This window comes from Vombatus ursinus, unplaced genomic scaffold (assembly GCF_900497805.2).
Source record: "Vombatus ursinus unplaced genomic scaffold, bare-nosed wombat genome assembly UNPS02014791.1, whole genome shotgun sequence".
NCBI lineage: Eukaryota > Metazoa > Chordata > Mammalia > Diprotodontia > Vombatidae > Vombatus > Vombatus ursinus.
In genome coordinates this window covers 79,691,263-79,713,710 of record NW_020954569.1, presented here as the reverse complement: position 1 = coordinate 79,713,710, position 22,448 = coordinate 79,691,263, and the positions used below count along the sequence as shown (strand labels likewise).

The 22,448-nt window shown below is 39.7% G+C and overlaps 1 protein-coding gene across 1 annotated transcript in view; it reads left to right on the top strand.

Annotated features, from left to right (window-relative positions):
• The window catches only part of CCBE1 (collagen and calcium binding EGF domains 1), a 353,266-nt gene that overhangs the window by 310,857 nt on the left and 19,961 nt on the right, over positions 1-22,448 (top strand). Inside the window, exons 4-6 of the mRNA XM_027869145.1 lie at positions 6,915-7,049; positions 10,007-10,144; positions 20,422-20,525. Of these exons, the coding sequence (XP_027724946.1) occupies positions 6,915-7,049; positions 10,007-10,144; positions 20,422-20,525 (377 nt within the window). The remainder of the gene's footprint in view (positions 1-6,914; positions 7,050-10,006; positions 10,145-20,421; positions 20,526-22,448) is intronic.

Below are 22,448 nucleotides of genomic sequence, written 5' to 3'. Positions count from 1 at the left end.
CAGGGTTAAGTGATGTGCCCAGGATCACAGCTAGTAAGTGTCTGAGGATGGATTATTTGAACTCAGGAAGATGAATCTTCCTGACTCCAGATCCAGCACTTATGCAGTAAGACATCACCTAGCTGCCTTAAAATCACTAGTTACCTACAAAACTCAATTCAGATGATACTTCCCACCTGGGGCCTTTCCTGATGCTCCTAGATGTTAGTGCCTACCCCTCTCCCCCAATATTACTTTGTATTCATTTTTTACATATTCTCTATATGCTTATGAATAACATGTTGGCACCCACTGTGGATTGTAAGCTCCTCAATGGCAGAGAATGTTTCAATTTTGTCTTTGTATCACCAATGTTTAGTATAGTACCTGGCACATAGGAACACTTACTAAATGCTTGTTGATTAGACTGATTCTGCTGACTGGCAGCCTTTGTGGCTGCATTGCTCTGGGCTATAATAAAAGACTTGGCTCTCTTCTTTCTGGGAGAAACTGCCTAGAACTTGTTTTTCACCAAACCAAAATCACTGTGGTCCCTCCCTACTTTAGTGCACTTCAAACATTTGGGTTCCTACTGCTAAATGGGCAGCTGGTGCCACTTGACAGAGTGGTAGTGATAGTGATGGCAGAAACATGACCAGGGTGCAGAGGCAGCTGCTGCTGATTTCACTGTTGCTGCTGCCTTCCACACTGCCCTTCAGAGATATGAGAAATGTCCTCTTAAGACTGGATATATGTTAATGAAGGTGAGTAGTCTATGTCAAGATGTGAAAAATCCATGATTCCTACTAGGTGGAAACTCCTTCCACTAGTGCAGATTACAACACATCTATAATTTGATAGATAAAATTTTAAAACTTTCCTGAAACTAAGCTATGGTAAGTAATTTATTTGCCTGTGGTAAGTCAGCTACTAAGTGTCAGAGGCTGCACTTGAATCTAGATCTACCTGCCTCCTGGAGATGCAGTGGATGGTGTTGGACTTGGTGTTGGGTGGACCCGAATTCAAATCTTGCCTCAGACACTTAATTACTTACTCTATGATTCTGGGTAGGTACCTGGGCACTTAATCTCTCTCAATTACCTCATTTACCAAATAGGGATAATAATAGCATTTACCTCATAGAATTGTTATGAAGATCAAATGATATGACGTGTATAGTACTTTGGAAACCTTAAAGTACCATCGAAATCCTCAATGTTGTTGTTGTTACATCAGGCTGAGGTAAACAATAAATAAAACAAATTTAACTTAAAAAAAGGAGAGAGCAGTGACCAAATCTTTGGGTCTAGGAATTCCCTCCTCACCGTCTATTACTATTCCCCACTACCAGAAGGAAAGGACACACAGTGAGCATTTCCACAGGACAACAGAGTGGCTCATTCTAAACTTGTCAATAATGTTTTCACTATGTTGAAAACATTGGAAAAAAGTCATACTATATGAGGTAGTGGAAAATGTCCAAGTTCAACCAAGTTAAGCATCCAAAGTTATTTCCTTTCTTACAAGAATCTACCCAACTGGGATTCAGACCTTTAAATTTCTCTACTCATCCAAAGTGCCCCAGTCTTTTTTCTGTCTCCTAGCCCATCAAAAAGAAACATAAATTCACCATTAGAATTCATATGTAGTGGGGGATTGGATCAGGACACTCCCCTTGGATTTCAGTAGGCAGTTGAGACACTTTTAATGATGTGCTCAAAGAAAGAAATGCAGAGCAGAAGGAGTAGCCAGGAATTTCAGATCTAGTCCAAGGTCATTCAAGACAAAAAAATAGATTCTTGCTATCATGTGTATATAGCTACTGGGGGAAGAAGGAATGGGACAATGAGAAAAGGACAAAAATCCTCTCCACCATGGTTGGAAATCCAAGGAAGAGCTGGTGCTGGCTCTGTCCTAACAAAGAGGCTGCCTCAAAAGAGACCAGAAGCCATCTCTCCTTACTCTTCATGAACTAGTCTTCTTTGGCCCAGTTCCCCCATAGGGAACAACAAACCAATAAGGAAGTTGTAGTTTCATTTAACCCTTTTGCAGTGGACCAGAGTGTGTAGTCACCAAATATGGCCCAAATCAATGCCCAGAGCAGGGGATCCATCCATCCCACCATTCATGAATTTCCATTTAAATGACTTAGTTGGTTTTCCTTCCTCTAAATCCCCTGGCATGCTCCTGGCTTTTATTTACGCATCATAAAAGGTCATGCCTTAGTGTATACATCAAGTAAGTATGATATTGTCAGTGTGTGAACCTCCTCCACTGATGCAAATTACTAATCCCAGGGCAGCTAGGTGGCATAGTGGATAGAGCACTGGCCCTGAAGTCAGTAGGACCTGAGTTCAAATCCAGCCTCAGACCAAACACTTGACACTTACTAGTTTTGTAACCCTGGGCAAGTCACTTAATTCCAATTGCCTAAAAAAAAAAGTAAAAATAAAAGGTGCAAAATAAATTACAAATCACCTATAATTTCATAGGCTTATAGGACCTAGGATTGAAAAGAACTTTTGTGATCATCCAATCCAACTCCTTCACTTTGTAGATGAGGTAACTAAAGCCTAGGAAAGTTAAGTGACTTGCCCAAGGTCATACAAGGAGTTACAGAGGCCATATTCAAGCACAGATCATATAGCTTCAAAGACAGCGGTTCTTAACTGTACCATTCTGCCTCTAAGTTAATAGACTTCAAGAGTTATCTGAGGCTCAGAAAGGTGAGTGGCACATGAACCTAGGACTTCTGAACCTCAGCTTCAGCATTCAATCCACTATGCCATGATGCCTTGATGAAAAGTGAATGGAAACCCAGTCATCTGGCCCCTCTACTTCCTGTGCCAACAATAGTCAAGTTGGCATAGGAGTGATCATCAAAGCTACAGTCAAGCTAAATGCTCTTTACTTCCCTCTCCATGGCAGATGCTGACTGATGACCACATCTGGCAGTACACAGTAGTGAAAAATAATGCATGATTGCAAATAGTTAAAGCTTTATACAGCAAGAAGGTACAGCACTGGATAAAGAGAAAGCACAGAACTTTGTCCATGCAGCAGTGATGCTCAGTCAGAGTCAAGTGTGTCTGACTGAGACCAAGGCTTCTCAATGCAAACTCACAAATTCACCCTAGAAGCTACTTGGTGACTCCCCAAAGAAGAGCCCTTTTGGAATCAGAGAAAAGGGAGTTGCTGGCTCCCCTTTTGGAACGGGCATTGATTCAGCAGAACCCGTGGTTGTGAGGAACAAGATTAAGCCTCAGAAATTTACTGGTCCATAGTTCAGAGAATCATAAGTCTGGATCATTTAGTCCAGCTCACTCATTGTACAGATAAGGAAACTGAGGCACAGAGAGGTTAAGTGACTTGCTCAGTGTCACCTAGGTAGTAAGTGGCCAGGTCAGAATCTGAAGCCAGGTCCTTTGACTCCAAACCCAATGTTATTGTACCACGCTGCCCCATCTCAAGATCACCTTCTACTGCCACTACAACCTCTCCTCATGTCATAGCTAACAGCCCACCCTTATTACCTTCACTCTATAGCAGAATGAAGCCAGACTTGGAGCTTCCAAGAACAGTTTGTCTGTCAGCACCTACAGGGTAGTACAGTGATTAATGAGATCTTGGACATGCGTCTGGAGTAAACTGTTCATATTTAGCACCTGGGTTAGAGCCAAGCACCCTGCAAAAGCCCAGTCACTTTAAATTCATAAGAATTGAGAGGAGATATACTAAGTCTCTCAGGTCACTAGAATAGCTACTCAGATTAATACAGTTTCATAGGCCAGGGCTAACTGATTTCTCTATTCATGACAATTCTTCCTTAACCCTGTTGCTTTGCCCTATCCTACCGAAAAAACCATAAAGCTCCTTAGAAGAACTCACACACATTTCTAATTTGCAGGCCTCCTTTGAATTCTTCCCCCTGTCAGACTTGTAGCCTTTACTCCTATGTGAGAACAGCAAAGTCGGATAGAAGTTCTTGGCCAACCCCAGCTTTCAGATTAAAAATGGAGAACATGACCCATAACAATGGCCAGGTCCTCCTTCAGGTCATGTGATCAGAAGCATTAATGAGATACACGTATTGTATGGGAGCTGAGCAGCGGTGATGAAGGAGGAAGCCCTGCTATGTACAGTGGGCAGCAGCCATGGCTCAGCTGCTTCATCCAGTATGTGAAGGAAACAGGGCTATCAAGCAAGTAGGTGGTACAGTGGATAGTGTTGAACTTAGAGTCAAGATCTGATCTCAAATCTTCTCTAAGACACTTACTAGCCACGTGACCCCAGGCAAATACTTAATCTCTCTCAGTCTCAGTTTTCTCATAAATAAAATGGGGATAACAATCATACCTGTATCTCAGAGTTGTTATGAGGATCAAATGCATATGCAAAATGCTTTGTAAACCTTAAAAGTGCCATATAAATGCTGGCTACTATTAGTAACCTTGGACCTGGAATGTTATCTCCATCCTGTGGTACTGGCTGCTCATTCACCTGTTTAGCTGGCAACCTAGACCACCATGACTTCCCTGGCCCCAAACCACTTTGAGTTTATTTAAAAAAAGAAAAGAAAAAACTAGCAACCTTCACACATGTACCAACTTCTTCATCCAAGAAGTCTTCTATTAGAGGCAGCTAGGTGGCACAGTGGACAGATCTCTGGCCTTGGAGTCAGGAGGACCAGAGTTCAAATTGGCCTCAGACACTTGATACTTACTAGTTGTGTGACCCTTGGGCAAATCACTTGACTCCAACTGCCTAAGCAAAACAAAAAAAGAAGTCTTTTATTCTCAGTCCTCTGCTCCTGAGAGAAGCACACAGCAGTTCTACCAGAGGAAACTAGAGTTGGCAAGGATTATCAATTTAGAGCTGGAAGGGGCCACAGAAACAGTCTGGTTCACCTTCCCTCTTATTTTACGGATGTGAGGAAATTGAGGCACAGGTAATTGAGGTAAATTATTTGTCCAAGATCATACAAGTAATGTGTCTCAGAGGCAGTATTTGAACCCAGGTCCTCTAATTTCAAAGCTAGTAATCTTTCCACTGAACCATGTTCCTTCCCACCACTATACTCTGAAAATCTCAATCTTGTTCTCCATCCATGTGCCCAGGAAAAGTATGCCAGCTAGTTTTGCAGCTCTTAGGTATGCCAGAGAGTGAGACCATTTATGGCAAGGGAAAGGCAGGCCCTGATGGCATTGTTGAAGCAGTAGACAATGTCATGATTCACAAAATGGAAAAAGCCTATGCTTCTGGCCATCAGTGCCCAAAAAAAGTGTGCCAGTCTCCTTACCCAAGAGGGAGCCCTCTGTTGTTCAGAATTTAAATAAATGGGATTTCTATTGGGAAAAAAACATTGTGTTCGGTAAAAAAACAAAAAAAAAGCCAACCCTGTGTTTGTATGTATTACTAGCTGTGTGAATTTAAGCAAATGACTCTATCTTCCAGGGCCTCAGTTTCCTCCTCTGTGAAATTAGGGAATAGAACCAGAGAACCGCTAAGTCCTCTTCTAGCTCCATGTCTCTGATCTGGCATTGTAATAAAGTCTCCTGGGAACTGTACAAGGCAGGGCCAGGACCAGAATAGCAGATGAATTATTAGAGATCTGCAAAGTTAGGTAGGATATTTTGTGACAAATTCTATCCTACAGTATTTCAAGTAGCACCACCAATTCAGGTTAAACTTAATTTCCTCCTTCCTAGACTGAATTTTTCATTCCCTTTTCCTAAGTTAGAACCAGCCTGGGAAAACATACTTTAAAACAGTGGTCTCTAAACATTTTTGATCATGTATCCCTATCAACTTAAAAAAAACCTGAGTACATATCCCTAATATATGTATATTGACTTATATATAAATTATAACACATACATGTGCTTACTATTGCCCTAATAATTATGTCCATTATAAACATTACATAAAACTGAAATATAAAATGAGATAAAGATGAAATAACATTTGATTTCACAGTCAATATGGAACCACTGGAGTTTTTTGATAGCACAATCAGACTTGTGCTTTAGGAAAATCACTTTGGCAGTTAAGTAGAGACTGGATTGAATTGGGGAGAGACTTGAAAGAGGGAGGTCAACCAGAAAGCCATTGTAATACTGAGGATGAGAGGAGGTAAGGACTTGAACTAGGGTTGTGCCTTTGTGGATAGAGAGTAGGGGGTGAGCCCTACAGAGTATCCACAACTTAGCAGTTCCCTCAACTGAACTAAGGAAGTTCAGAAGAGGAAAAGATTTGAGGGAAAATAAAATATAACCAGAGGCGTGGTGCATATTGTAATCCATCCATGACTACTCCTTGCTTGTCTGTCCCACTCAAAATAAAAAAGGGAAATTGATCCTTTAATTCAGCAGTCATGAACCCAAGAATCAAGTCCACACTCTAAGGGGTACCTGCTGCAGCCAAGAATCGATGTGGGAAGTGGAAGAAGGGTATTCTGGATGAGGAGAGATTTTCCCAGTGGCACCTGTATAGCTGCTGCTGTGGGTATCCAAGAAGCATTTAGGTTATAACCATCCCAAGGGGCCAACTCCTGGGGCAGAAGGGGAGAGGGTTGCAAATTTACACACTAAGGGGAAGGGGCAAAATGGAGAAATGTTAGTGTATAAAAGTAGTTATGGTTGTTCTAGAGGTAAGTCCCATGATTGACTATCAGGGGAGGGGAGAACATGACCCATCTTCCCAATCTTCTGTTTGGTTGATTCCATTACCTGTTGCCCATTGGTTCTGCCATTACCTCCTTTGAGTCAAATCACAATCTTCCAGGGCACTATGACCTTCACTTTAGAGACCACTACTCTAGAACATTAGTTCTCCATTTTCCACCTTTTAACCATATATTCTCAAAACATCGCAGTCCCTATTGTTGTAGGAGTATTGTTGCCAATGATTTTGTATATCGTTTGTCCATCTTTCAGATTACGATGTGTGTTCTGAGGCTCCTTGTGAACAGCAATGCACAGATAACTTTGGCCGAGTTCTATGTACCTGCTATCCAGGGTACCGGTATGACCGGGAGAGACACAGGAACAAAGTGAAGCCTTATTGCTTAGGTATGTTGGGGAACTACATGAGTGTACCACTTTTGAGGGATTTACTTCATCTTACATAGGTACCATTGGTCAAACACTTTTTTGTAAGGTCTCTGATGACTAAGAATTGTACTAACCTTTGACTCCTCACCCTAAGTCTTCATCTCTGGAGGATGGCATCTCACTTGGAAGAAGACTAGTTGTGACTACTATTTGTGATTATGGAAACACCCACAATGACTCTCAGACCACTTCTGGAAAAATTACATGTATACCATTTAACTATTCAATAACAAATAAACAGAGGGAAGAGGAAAAAGAAACAACAGATTCATTATGAAGTTGAAAATAGATGATAAAGAAAGTTTTGAGCCAGAGAACCAGATAGAAACAAGCTTGCCCTTAGATTAGCTATGGAGCAAGGCAACTTTAAAGAGAAAGAGACTCACATGTGGCAGGCAGCTCAGAACCAAGGAAAAGGAAGCTAAGGAGGCCAACATTCTGGGCTCGGACTGAAGAAATCATTAAATCACCATCTTGTCCTCCCACTGTTGCACAAACCTATCCATGGACTAAATGCCAGTTACATCATTTGCTGGCTCCCCAAGTCTCTTTGGCAAATAGATCATGGTCAACTACATAGCAGAAGGAGAAAAGAACCAGATTTGGAATCAGAGGACCCTGATTAATGTCTTGTCTTTGTCACTTATGATCTGTGTGGTCTTGAGTGTGTAAGTCAGAAGTTCTGAGTCCTTATTTCTTCATCTACAAAATGAGGTATTAGGTAGCTTTTAAAGTTCCTTTCAGTGTTAAGTCTAGGATGCTGTGCCCCTAGCATGGTGAACCAAGTTGGAAAATAAGCCAAGTTTCACTATGTAGCCTATCCTTATTATGCTTGGCTTAGTCCCCTTCAGGCTTGCTAGACTCTTTAAGGGATACTCCCTCAGAGTTAGTCTGTGGTCCCTTCCACATTTGGGGTCCTGTTAGGTGGGCAATGAATCCCAAGCATGGGACTTTTATTTTTTTTTTTATTTTTCAGTTTTGATCCTGCTTTTCTCTACCCTACCTCTATCCCCTTAATTCATATAACTTTGGGAATCTACAAACCCTTGATGTTGCTTATAAAGATCAGTCTGAAGCTTGTTTTCACCTGTTTCACCCTTTATTTTGACATCACCAGTAGGTCAAAGGCTCAGGCAGTGCCATACTCAGTTGGCAGCTGGAGCAGGAGGGTAGGTGTCAGTTTGAAATACTGGAGCATTTGCCAATGAGTGTCAGGCTGTGATGTTACAATGCCCCTCAGCCTGTGCATTGCAAAGGATAAAGGGCAGGCACCTAGCCAGAGAAGCTTCCACTTTCAGTGTTCTTACCAGTACCTGCAGCAACTGGGAGATGGAGGGATGGGGAGAAGGGCCCTTGGCAGTACATCAAGGAAGCTCCTGAAACATGCATCAGACTTCGATGTCTTCCTAGAGTGCGCGCCCAGCCTCAGTCGGTCCAACACACGTGCATTGTCTGAGCCCCAACATCATTGCTTCTGTCTGCTGGCACCTGGTGTTGTTTACAGACTGTGTACGTGAAACTTATTCAAGTCCCTTCACTCTCCTCACTCCTCCCCTGCCACCTTCCCATGGGTTGAAAACATTTCCTTTCTCTGCATTTCAGCAGGGGAGTGAATCTGTGATGTGAATAGATGACCCTGGCTTTGAAAGTTCTGTTGACTCATTTTCAAGGCTATGAGGAGCTTGCTAGCCCAAAGGGAGGAATTCTCAGGCTTCAGGTCACTGATGGGCCAAATTTCACAGGGAGAGCACTCTGCATGGAAGTCTCAGTGGTTCTCAAATTCTTTTTAGTGACAGTGATTTTTCCCAGTTATGTTACTCAGTCTTTTTTTTAATTGAAAAAGACATTCTAGGTTGTCTTACCCTTAGACTCCACATCAGCAAAAAAGGACATTACAAAGTCCTTAGCTTACCAGGACATTTGAAAATAAAAATTATGCCAATTGAATTGCAGATAATGATAGTAAGCAGATGTTGTATTTGTTTGGCATATGCTTACTTTCAAAATATTTTTCCAACTAAGCCAACTAGTAGGGGCAATTAAAATAGGTGTTATTATCTAGTCCTACAAATGGAGAAATTCAGGTATGAGAAAGTTACATGACCAGGGTTACATGACACAGCTAGCTAGCAGCAGAACCAGTCCTAGAACACACTGCTTTTGGATGTCTCCACAGTGAGGGCAGTTGAAATAAGTTTTTTTCTTGGATGGGTCATATTTCTAGCTATCCATTTTATTCCCCATTAGAATGTAAACTCCTTGAAGGCAAGAACTATTTTTATTTTTTCTTTGTCTCCTCAGCACTTAGCACAACACCTATCAAATTGTTGTTGTTACTGTTCAGTCATTTTCAGTTGTGTCCAACTCCTTATGACCCCATTTGGGATTTTCTTGGCAAAGATACTGGAGTGTTTGTGCCATTTCTTTCTCAGCTCATTTTTCAATGTAATTGTTTTGTTTTATTTTATCTCTTTTAAACATTATTTTGAGAAGAGATCAATAGGTTTCACCAGACTACCAAAGGGGTCCATGACCCAAAAAAAGTTAAGAATCCCTAGACTAGAAGATGGCATCAACATCTTACAGATGAGGAACTGAGGCAAAGACGGTTAAGTGACATACTAGTAAGCTAGTAAGTGTCTGAGGCAGGATTTGAACTCAGAAAGATGAGCCTTCCTGACTCCAGGCCTGGCATTCCATTCACTGTGTGATCCAGCTGCCCACCTGGCAAATAGTAAGCACTGAATAAAAGCTTGTTGACTGATTGACTGATTGATTGATTATCCAAAATCACATTGATTGAGGTTGTGCAAAGAATATCATCTGCACAAACACCCAACTTGACATAACCTATTCCATAGAAAATCCATTTTCTAAAGCTCTCTAAGTATCCCTGAACATTGGTTCAAATACAGATATCGATGAGTGTGCCACCAGCAATGAGACTCTCTGCTCACAGATCTGCATCAACACCTTGGGCAGCTACCGTTGTGAGTGTCGGGAGGGGTATATCCGAGAAGAAGATGGGAAGACATGTACCAAAGGAGACAAAGGTGAGCACTGCATGGTTTGAGACAGAGCTGAGTTCAGTGTTATCTCCAGCCTCATCTATTGAAGTAAACACAGGCCCAGAGGCCTGAAATAAATTGGGAGGTGATATGGAGTATGTTGGAGGATGGAAGAAAAAGTAAGATGAAGACATGAAAATATCCATAAAAATGGGAAACAACTCATATTTGCATAGTAGTTTAAGACTTCTAATGTACTCTACATACATTACTTCACAACAATCTTGTGACATAGAAGTTGCAAATAATATTATCCTGATTTTACAGATGAGAAAACTCAAACTTTGGGAGTTTAAGTGACTTGCCCAGGATCACACAACTAATAAGTGTCTGAGGCAGGATTCAAACTCACGTCTTCTAACTTCTAGTTCAATGCTCTGTCCTCTATACTTCTCCAAACCAGAATCTCAGAATCTTGTAATTATTCATATAAGATTTGTAGCTTTTGAGACACATTGGTAAACACTGGAACAATAACTACTTCACAGGCAGTCCTAAAGAAATATAAACAAATAAATAAATAAAAATTTAGCTCCTAAAAAAATAGCTCCAAAAACTAAACTGTGTCAGACCCTCCTCCCACAATAAAGTGTGTGTGTGTTGGGAGGGGGGTGAGGGAGATGGGAGGGAAAGGAGCAGTGTTTCTAAAAGTAGTGAGCCAAAGAGAGAGTGAGTTGGGAAGGGAAACCTCTGATGAAAAGGGTTGGTGAAGATATCTACCAGTACACGCAGGGAGGCATCATGATAGAATACAAAGAGCATTGTTCAGGTTAAAGAACCTGGATTTCCATCCTGACTCTGCTACTTACCACCTGTGTGACCTTCAGCAATTCTATGGACTTCTGTTTCCTTATCTGTAAAATGTGGGGATTGGACCAGATGGCCTAGGTCAGAAGTCCCATCCAGCTCTAGCTCAGTGATCCTGTGTTTTCAGACTGATAGATTTTGGAAAGAAATTGCACACCCAGCTGAAGGAGTGCCTCTCTTCACTGAAAAGCTCAACTATAATTCAATAAAGCTTGAATATATACTTTGGTAATGATAGAGGACAGAGTGAGCGGCAGGCACGCCATATCCTCTGAGAGGATATGAGTGAACTCTCCTAAAATATTAGATTAAAATATTAAGCATTCACATATGAGGTCAGTAATACCAATCTGTAACACATCTGCTGTATGCAATCCAGATGTCTGAGCTACCCAGGGAAATGAACAACCAGGATCTTGGATTATTTGCTTATTTAAACCTATCTTGATATGCTGGTTGCTAAGTGTGCAAAGGTATGCAGTGTCGGGGGAAAAGACACGTAGAGAAAACTGAGGTCTGGTTTGCATATCCAACTAAATGATTCAATTTGCTTCCTGATAAACTTTAAATAAGGGTGTTAATACATGTAATAAAAGCATATTTATATAGTGCTTTAAAGTTTGCAAAGTGGTTTGCATACATTATCTCATTGATCCTCACAACAAACCCATAAGGTAGATACTACAAATATTATTAATCCCCATTTTGCAGATGAAGGAAATGAAGCTCAGCAGAGCTGAGAGGCTTTCTAATCACCATACAGCTAATAAACCTAAGAAGTAGCCCTTAAACCTAGGTCTTCCTAACTCCAAGTCTGTTCTATCTATTACACCTCACAAGTGACTAAATACATTCTCCCAGGTAAGAAAAAATTGAAAGCAAAATGCTCTCTACCAAAAATGATTAACTCAAAAAAATGAAAAATAAAAAAATGATTAACTCTCAGATACTTAAGGATATAAAGCTGGACCCAGAAAAAGAAGGCTACAGTGTGGCTTATAGACCATGGCATAATACCATGTTGAACCAACTTGAAGGAGTGAATTTCATTGGGCCATCAGATTTTCAATCCCATCTCTATGGTAATGTTTGTCCATGTCAAGTCTTACTCAGTGAGAGCTCTTTCAGGTGTGGGTGTGTGTATGAGAGAGAGGTGGGAGGGTTGGAGAAGGAGGTTTGGAAGATTAGAGCATACATATTGAAATACACTAGAATTCTAGTCATTGGCCAGTGGAGCCTGCAGAAGGAACCCAGATATGTTTTTGTATGCTCCATATGACCCTTACTCTTAAGTCTGGAAGTTGCTGTGATCTGTCAGCTGAGGTCTTGGGCATCTGTTATTCTGCATCAGTTGAATCCCCAGAAAGGGAAGGTAGCAAGACCTTATCAGGTTGTCAATGTTATGGGTTTTCCCTAAATTTACAGGGATCAGGGTGAAGTGAAGGGAGAGGAGGAATCAGGTGTAAATCACATGTATCAGAGAGACAAAGGGGATATGAAGGAGGAAGGACTACCAGTAGGAACATGGAAAAGCCTTGGTGACAAGTGACATAGTGACATAGTGAGATAGGCAGGAGAAACACTTCCAGAGGCCCCATACAAGCACAGCAAGTAGTCTGTGGGAGTAACAAGGAGATGATGGAGGCTGAGGGAGCTGCATGCTGATGCTAGTTGTATTTTAGCCTACACTTATCTCCTTTGGTTCTTCCTGAGGTCACTAGCAATTCCCCCCACGCTATAAATCTCAGCCTGCAGGGGGAATCTTCACAGTTTCGAGAATCATGATAAGAGATTTAGACCTGTGTGGAAGAAAGAATGTCTGCCAGAGTCCCTGTCACATGGCCTGGGTTAGTATTTTTCCTCAAAAAGATATGGATTCCATCTTCAAGTCCAGGGATTCTTAACTTTTTTTGGGTCATGGACCCCTTTGGTAGTCTGGTGAAACCTATTGATCTCTTCTCAAAATAATGTTTTAAAAGGGATAAAATAAAATAAAACAGTTACATTGAAAAATCAAAAAAAGTTTTTAAAGTTCATAGACCATGGATTAAGAATCTCTGATTTAGAAAATAAACTGACTCAAGGAACTAAAGGTACATAATGTTAGTTTAACATTGCTTCTGGGTCACCTGAGTACAAAAAAGCCATATGGGGGTACAGATACTCTTTGATGTTTGACTGGCAGAATCCCATGGGCAACTCAGAGGCAGAGGAACTGAGCTCAGCTGAATCAGCATGGTGTCTTTACTGAATATCTTTCTTATGTATCCTTCCCTTGCTATGGCTAAGTAAACCTCCTTTCATTGATTGGTAGATAGGCTACAAGCATTTCATTTCATTTTAATCTTGAACCTAAACTACCTGGTCAGCCCTGGCCTGTAACAGCAGGGAAAGGGTTTTATGAGTCCTCTACCCAGCTCTTCATTTTACAGATGAGGAAACTGAAGCCCAGAGAGGTTAGGTGATTTCCCCATGATCACACAGGTAGTAAGTGGTTCACCTAGGATGGCACTTTTTGGAACACAGTGATTAGGCCCACATGGGAAAGGAAGGTCCTTGTGGCTGGTGGACCTGGAATACAAATATTTCTCTGAATATGCAAATCAAAGGGAAGGAAAACTAATTCTATAATTTCTTCTTATGCATAGTAGTCACAGCCTACTTTCCATGAGCTAGAGTTAGGGACACAGTGACCTCTTTCCTTCCCTAAAAGATAAATGACATGAAATATTCATATGATACTTGGATAAGGAGGAATTAATGGTGGACAAATAGAAGAGACTGGTGATTTCACTTTTCACTGTGAACCTAATTTCCATGGTGAAGAATGAACTGGTTAAAAAAAATAATGATATTCTAAGTGAGATGGTTTGTTTTGGGTATTTGCTTTCAAATTTGCTTTAGTGTCAGAAATTCCTTTCCTCTACTGTATCTTCTTCAAAGAAGCATTACATCTTACTATCTTAAAAGAACTGTTTATCTTCGAGCAGGAAGGCACCTAGAAAGAACAATTTTTCAATTGACAAGTATTTAAAAAGAGTTTAATATGTGCCAGGCACTAAATGAAACAAAAACACAAAATAGTTCCTACTGTCAAGAAGCTTACATACTAATAGGGAAGATAATCCATGCATAAATAGGTATATACAAGATACATTACAAAGTAGGTACAACGTATCTTTACAGAGGAAAGCACTCACAGCTGATCTATATGTAAGTCATTATCTCCACTTGATAAATAAGGCAACTCAGTCTTATAGAGAGGTTAAGTGACTTGCATGAAATTTTAAAATAAGTAGTTGTAGGGGGAATGGAAGCTACAAATCCACAATTAATAAATATTTTTAAGGATCTCTTAGTGCATCACTTTTTATTTTTAAAATTTATTTTATATGTTATTTATGGAATAAAACAAGCATTTCTATAGCATAGGATAATAAAAGCAAGATATTACACATGAAATTGCAAATCTATTGTGTACAACTTGCTATTCCTTTTAAGTATATAAAAAGTTATCATGTAAATTTCTTTTTTTTCCCCAAAGGTGCATCACTCTTCCACTATATTATGCTGCCTTTTGAGGGCATTAGATCCACAGTCAGGAGAGCTTGTAGAGAGACAACAATCCTTAAAGTGTTGATAGGAAAACCAGATGGCAGAGTGAATAGGCTAGTCTTGGAGTCAGGGAGACCTGAGTTCAAGTTTCATGTCTGACACATACTAGTTGAGTGACCATGAGCAAGTCACTTGACTTCCCAGAGTCCCAAGAAGCTACCTAACACTATAGATTAGAGATGAGTTACCAGTCTGCCTCAGTGGGCTCCAGGATAGCCCTAGAGAAATGAAACCAAGGTCTATACCAAAAAAAAGTATTAGGCTAATAATCTCAACTATGAGAATAAAGAATAAGAAAAAAATCTATTAGGTCATTAATCTCAGCTAGGAAATCTCTTAGTTCTCATTAGAGTCACTAAGAAGCAGCATAGATATTCCCTCTGCTCTGGAGTAACAAATTACAGTATTTCATCACAGTTTTTTTTCTGGCTAGGAGATAATTATTATTAAATATAAACACATGTGATATGAAAGTCTTTTCTTTCCTCTTTAGTTTATTACTTCACATTATCCATTGTCTACAAAATTAAAGAAGGTCAAAGGAGTTTTAAATTAAACACAGCAACAGCTGGTTATTAAGGAAGGGTAAGTGGAATGGAAAGGGGGAATATTGTCCTTTGGTGATTGAAAGGTTACAGCCAGTTCACCTGTTAGATGATGGCAAACAGGCATGGACTCCGGCCCAGCCCGAGGCAAGATGACCCATAATAGCAGTGTTATCGTTAGTTGCTTATTCTCCTCTTTGGAAACACAGAGCCAGAACCAAAGCCAGTTTAGCAAATGCTAATATTTTGTGCAACATTTGAGAAAGAGGGGAAGAGATTGAGGTAATTAATATATTGGGAGAGATGACATGAAGGGAAATGTCCTACAGCTAATTAGTTTGCTTAGTTTCCATTTTCTCCACTTTGTTTGTCTTCCGATAAAATGTTCTTGACATCTAGAATGGCTTATTGTAATTCCAAGTGTCAGACATATCCCAGGCCCTCTCAGAAGTTTCCAAACCCCAGCAATTCAGGGACCCAGTTTGCATGGCCAATATTGAATAATAAACTAACATGCTTCGCATTTTTGTGGGACTTTCTTCATGCACGATGTTGGTAACATTTTGTGCTTTTTTTTAACTAAGTCTGTAAAGAGCTACTAAAAAATAGCAATATGCTCTGTGATAAATAGCTCACATACTCAATCTGTGAAATGCTACAGAGGGGTCAGGGCTTCATATAATAGAGCTACATGCCACCATGTGGTCAATCAGCAACACTGCACTTTCATAGAGAACAAAGGAAAATGCATCTTGATTCGGGGTTTTCTCACAGAATCATCAACACAGTCTTCATCTGATGAGACTAGAAATAGACACTCTCAGATTCTTAGACAGATTACATTTTAAAATATCATTAAAAACTACCTTGTATAGAAGGTATTTTTCAATTCAATTCAATACAACATACATTAAATGCTTTTTAGATTCAAGCCACTATGGTAAGCCCAGAGAATATGAAGGCAAAAATTAATAGTCCATACCCTCAAAGAGTTCACCTTCTTTGGGGAGATTACAACACACATATAAGTAAATATAATAGAAGGTGATTTGAGCACTGGAAAATAAGGGGGGGTCAGAAAAAATACAAAGAAGAATTGGCAGCTAACTTGAGTACTGAAGGAAGAGAAGCATTAGATTAATTTCTGAAATATAGAAACAAGGAGAGAGTGCATTCTGAACGAAAGGTATAGCATATGTGAATAAATGAAGATGGGAAGTAGGAGATGTTCAAATTGTGAACATCTAATCATCTAAGTTTCATCGGAATATGGGGACAATGTGAACTCAGACTGGAAAGATAGGTTGGAGCCAAAATATGGAGCGACTTGAATGCTAGACTGAGAAGTTGGTATTTTATCCTAAAGACCTCGCCTTGTGTAGAATATTGTTATTTTTAACACTAGTCTCAGAAAGTTTCACAGGCAGATTGAATAATGTGTAGATTCTAAGAGGATATATAAAGCATTTGACAGATTTGTATATTGGAGGGAAAAGCAGGCAGCATTATTCCCCTTTAGTGTCAGGTAATTTAGAAAAAAATATTAAGTTACTATTTTCAAAGGAATATGGAATAGCATTCTCTACCTGTTTTTATAGATCATCTATCTCAGCCAGTTTGAAAACAAACAAGTGTTACATCATAGCTCTCAAAACATGCCCCTGAGGTGATGTGATTGTCTCAGAAAAAGTACAGCAATCAAAAAAATATAGACAGAGCTGTTTCTGATAGACCCTCTCATCAAACACATAGTCCTTACTAGAATGCTGACCTCTTGCCCTGTGGAACTGGCACTAAGTAGCACCGTTAAGTCATCAGAAAATCGGTAGAAGTACTCTCCTATTTTCTGCTTTACTGGTTAGCCAACTTATGAAGAGAAACAAAACTATGTCCAGGTAAATTTGTCCTGGTGAATGGAAGTGGAGGTGAGGAACCTAGAACCCTTCCTACATAGTAGAGGCTCATCCAAATTTTATTCTGTGAAAAATTCAAACTGCCCCAAAGAATAAGGACGAGACAGCCTAACTAAATGTGCTGCCATGAATAGCAACCCTTTCTCTTTATACATATGTCTACTAGTGCCACACCTACAGACCGCCATGATTCATGTAGTCCCATGGGGGGGCTCCACTGTTTTTCCACAACTTCCCTGCAGAACTTAGTCAACTACTCTCCAGTTCTCTACTATTGCTGGCCATGGTGCTGACTGCTTTTCTGTTGCTGCTAATACAGGATTTTATACATACTTTGGATAGTAACATTGTTGACATTCTACCCTCTGTTAATTCCTTGAAAGGCAGTATTAGACATTTTTAGGGGAAAAAGAATATCTTTTAAAGTCAAAGATAGTGCTTTATGTATAATAGGTGTGTTATAAGTATTTTACTTGAATTGAAAGCTTTCTGGCAAAACATTAGGCTGCTACAGAGTAAGCAAGACTCACAGTTTTATGTGATGTCATCAGATTGATGTTAGGAAAATTCCAGGACTCCTCAAGTGACACTGGGAATAGTATTTCTAGGCAGTTCCACCTCCCCAATACCACTCTGATAAAGAGATTATGTAGACAGACACACAAATACTCATATATCTTGTACTAAATATGTAAATGTATATACTGTATGATGCATACATCTGTATACATATGTGTACATTTATGTATGTGTGTGAACACACACCCAAATGTTCCACAGAGTCTCAAAGTCAGAAAGAATTTCAGAGGCTATCTAATCCAATCTGTACCTGAACAAGAAGTCCATCTTCAACGTAACTGATAAGTGGTCATTTCACCTTTGTTTGTAGACCTTCTCTGATCATTCCCTGAAACAACCCATTCCCCTTTTGGGTAGTTCTAACATTTGGGAAGTTTTTCCTCAAGGCAAAACTAAATCTAGTTCTCTAGAGAACAAATCTTTTCCTTCCTCCACATGACATCCTTTCAGTAATATGAAGGAAGCTATCATGTCTCAACTCCTCTCCTGAGCCAACTTTCCTAGACATTACAATTAAATTGTTTGGTTTCTACTGTGTTTGGTTCTTCTACTTCTTGTTTTTCTCTCCATTTACATTGTTGTAGTCATCCCTGATTCTGCTTATGTCTTTCCCATGGTTCCCTGAATTCTTCATATTCGTAGTTCACAGTGATATTCCATCTAGCTATCAGTGTGGGTTCCCTTCCCTCTTGCTTTCCCTGCCCTCCAACCTTGACTCCAAGCTGACCAGAACCTGCTGAGGACCCCCACATTTTTTGCCTTTCTCTTTATCCTCCCTTGACCCCACTAATAGTATGTTCTAAAACTTTGCCAGGAATTAGTCATTCTCAGCCCATTTCCCTTTTTTGAAAATTGAGATAACACTTTTTCCTTTCTAGTACTACAGAAGAGGTCACTGACTGTGGCTCAGAAATCACATCTGGTAGTTTCAACAGTCCCTTAGGGAAGAAGTATCAAACTCACAGGCCACAAACAGCCTCCAAACCTCAAGAGTGTGACTCAAACAAGATTGAAATAGATTTGGGAAATGCTTATCAAAATACAATCCAATATAGATAAAGTCAATTTGTGGTTTTCTGCATCAATGTGCAGCCATCAAGGATCTGTTTCTATTTAAATTCGACCTTGCCTTAAGGTATAATTCGTACCATCTAGTATCTTAAACTTATCAAGGACAGCTTAGTGCTCTTTTACTATCTCCCTAGTTTTCCTAGTTACTAGCAACTTCTTTGCTATTTTGTTTCTGGGGGTGTGCCACCCTGACCCCATGGGCACTCACTGCTGGCTCACTTGCCCCTCCTCAAACTTCTAGGCTTTCACTAGCAGAGAAAGAATTAAATTGTTAGGATTGAGAAGAGGTGTGTCTATGTGCACTGTTCCCCTGGTACCTTGTCCATTCATTCAGTTATTGAACAAGTATTTGTTGCATGCTTACAATGTGCTTGGCACCATGGAAAAATTCAAATTTAAGAAGAAGGCATATTCCCTGCCCTCAAGTAGTCTGGAGTGTAGTTGGAGTAATAGGGCAAGTAGACAATCACAGCATAAGGAATTCTTTTATAATGCCTGCCAAATGAGAGGTGCCCATAATTGTTTTAGAAAAGAGAAAGATTATCACCAGCTGAGTAATTACAAAAGGATTCATGGGGGAACCAGGATCTGATCTGGGCCTTGAGATAAGATTTTGATAGACATAAATGAGGGAATGAGTTTTGTATTCCTGAAGAGAATCAAGAAAAGGTGTAGCATGTTCTAAGCATGTTACCACCTTACAGATAGGAAGAATAGATTGTGTCTCCCCTGTGATCCCTAGGTCACCACTGGTACCCCCAGTGATTATTTAAAAAGCTTAGTATGCATACTAAGTTGCTTTTAAGCCTTTTGGATGATGCGTTCCAAGTGAAAAACTGACCTGCCAATCACGTAAGCCAACACTATCTCTTTCTTTACCATCATATATTGGCAGAACACTTTCATTTGGAAACAACTGCTGCCTTTGCTCATTTGCCCTCTCCAATCTATATCTTGTTTCTGTGTCAAGAAGATGATATTTTATTGACTGTTGGCTCTGTGTTCCTGTCACTCTTAGATTCCTGTGTCATAGTGAAAATAATTTTATAATAAAACCCTGAAACATGGAAGGCCATAGTAGTTCATGATAGGAGATGGTTTAGAACTCCTGGGATTAGAATGAGTACAACAATGTTCTCCAAACACTCTATCAGGTTTAAGATAGTTGTGAATGTGGTTAGTGTTCCTCATACCTTCTGCTGGTCCAACCTGGCTTAAAGTCCCTTACATTGATGTTAGTTCCCAATTCCAAACTATGCCTCCTGCAATCTTGCCCTATCTGGAAGTGCTTGCTGAACAGCAGATGAATCTGCAGTGAAGAGCAGCTTTTTGTAAACTGCACAAGAATCATGTTGGGATTTGGGTATGATTTACAATGTATGAATAATTGGCCCTTTTCAGTGAGTATAAATCATGTCAGGTTTATAGGGCCCGCCTTCCAGAGAGGTACTGATAAAAGGGTAGTGGCAAACAGTCTCACATCCCAAAGTGGAAAGTCTCTGGGGACCTTTAAATCAAAACAGCTGGGTTTGATATGCAGCAAGGTCTCTTTCACACCATTCCCCCACCCTGACATATGGCCCTCCCATCAGTGACTGAAGAGCTGTACAAATTGCTAACATGTATACCTTGCACGTTTCAGGGTCAGAGTAGAAGCCTGCTGATGCCTTCGTGCACAAGGGGTGATTGTTTTCAACCTTTTAGATCTAACTGAGACAGTCTTCTTTCCCAGGACATGATGAGAAAGTAGAGAATGTGCTGAAGGCAGGAACCTGCTGTGCCACTTGTAAGGAGTTCCACCAAATGAAACAGATGGTATTACAGTTGAAACAAAAGGTATGCTCTTTGGGCCTATTTTGAAAAAGAGAATTGTGGGCAATGGGTTGAAGTGGAGCCATATTTATGGAAAAAAGGGAAAAAGCGTCTAAGGCACATGCTTAGGAAGTGAATTAATCTGCCAGAATAGTATTGAGCTCCCACTGAGTGTAACCTAAGTTCCCTGAGGGCAGGGTCTATGCATACTCTTTTCTGGAAACCCCCTCCAGTTTCCATAGACCAGTGCTGTGCCTTATCCATAGCACAGTTGGTGTTCTATTAATGTCTGCTGAATTTGTTGAGTTTTATTTGGTGCTTGGGAAAATATACAAGCTCTTCCCCTAATAGTTCATAATAAAAAAGGAAAGCAAATAAAATACAGTAATGAGATAGGTTCCAGTACGAACACTGTTCAAAAAGAAAGTGTTCATAGTCAAGTCTCAGAGTACTGTACACAATATAATCACTTTGTTGGTGGTGAACGTATTTGTTTGGCCCATGTAGCACACTATAGATCAGATCAACCATCCCCATTTGTGACAGTATATTCTCTGAGTTTAAAACAACTGACACATGGTCCCCAGATATAAAGTCCCACACATGTGCTCTAATTTGATTTTTGAATGTGAACAATGTTTCTTCTGCTGAAGTTCATCTTGAGCTTTTTGAAGTTTGCAGCTCAATAATTATAGAGGATTTTCAGCTGACAAAGGATATCCAAGTGGTATGCAAAGCGTGCAGAAGGAAAGCAGAATTTTAGGGATGAAACTTCATCTGGAGAACACATGTGCAGGACAGCAGCCATGTTTAACAAAGGGCACACCGAACCACAAATGGTCATAATTGATGAATCCATTTTATAGTATTGCCACACAAGCCTGACAAGAGATCATTTCAAAAAGTAAATCATTACACTGTGTCTGATAATCTAGGAATTTACATTGTAAACCCAGCTTGTTTTAACAACCCTTGAGAAAATACAGAACTTTACATGGAGAAGTCAATCAATCAAAGTTTGTTTAATGATGAATAAGTGAATACAGCTTTAAAAAAGTAATTCCTGAGGTCTGCTGACCTAATATTATTAATAGTTAATAAAGTATGTGGTTTTCTCTGCTTTTGACAAAATTCCAATTTGTGTAATTGGTCTTACTATGGATTCTTAGTATAACAAAAGGGTATATAGAAAGTTTTTCACCTCAAGATCAAAAGGATAAATAAAGGTATATAATTTTTCCAAGTTTAGCAAACAGGCATGGCTCTACAACTACCCAGCTATGTGACCTTCGACAAGTCACTTTTAAAATGATAGGTTTGAATTGGTGGTTTTTGTTTTTTTCATTGGCTAGATTTTTCCTTGTAGAACCAACCCCCCACCTTCCCTTAAAACAAAGGATTTTTTTGTTGTTGTTGTTGAAAAGAGAAAAAGTCAACAAAACCAATCAATATATTGAAAAAACTGACATCATATGCAGTATTCCATCAATATTGGCTGCAATATTGGTGTCTGTGTGTGTGAATGTGAGTGGGTGGGTGTGTGGTGGGGTGTCTTCTCCTCTCTTCTTTGGGGCCACACCCATTCTTTTTAATATCACAACATTCATTTTTTATTGTTTTGTGGTAGTGCTTTTCATTTACATTGTTGTAGACATTGTGTATGTTCTTCTCCTGGATCTACTTTTCCTGCTTCTGCTTACTTGATTTTGTAACAGTTAATGTAAGTATTTCCATGCTTCTTTGTATTCATCATATTCTTAATTTCTTTTGTTACAATAATATTCCATGATATTCATGTGCCATAATTTGTTTATCAATTCCCAATGGTCATCTTCTTTGTTTGTGCATTTAACCTCTCTGGACCTCAGTCTCCTCATCTACCAAATGAGGGTATTGAACTATGAATGAATGAATGAATGAATGAATGAATGAATGAATGAATGAATG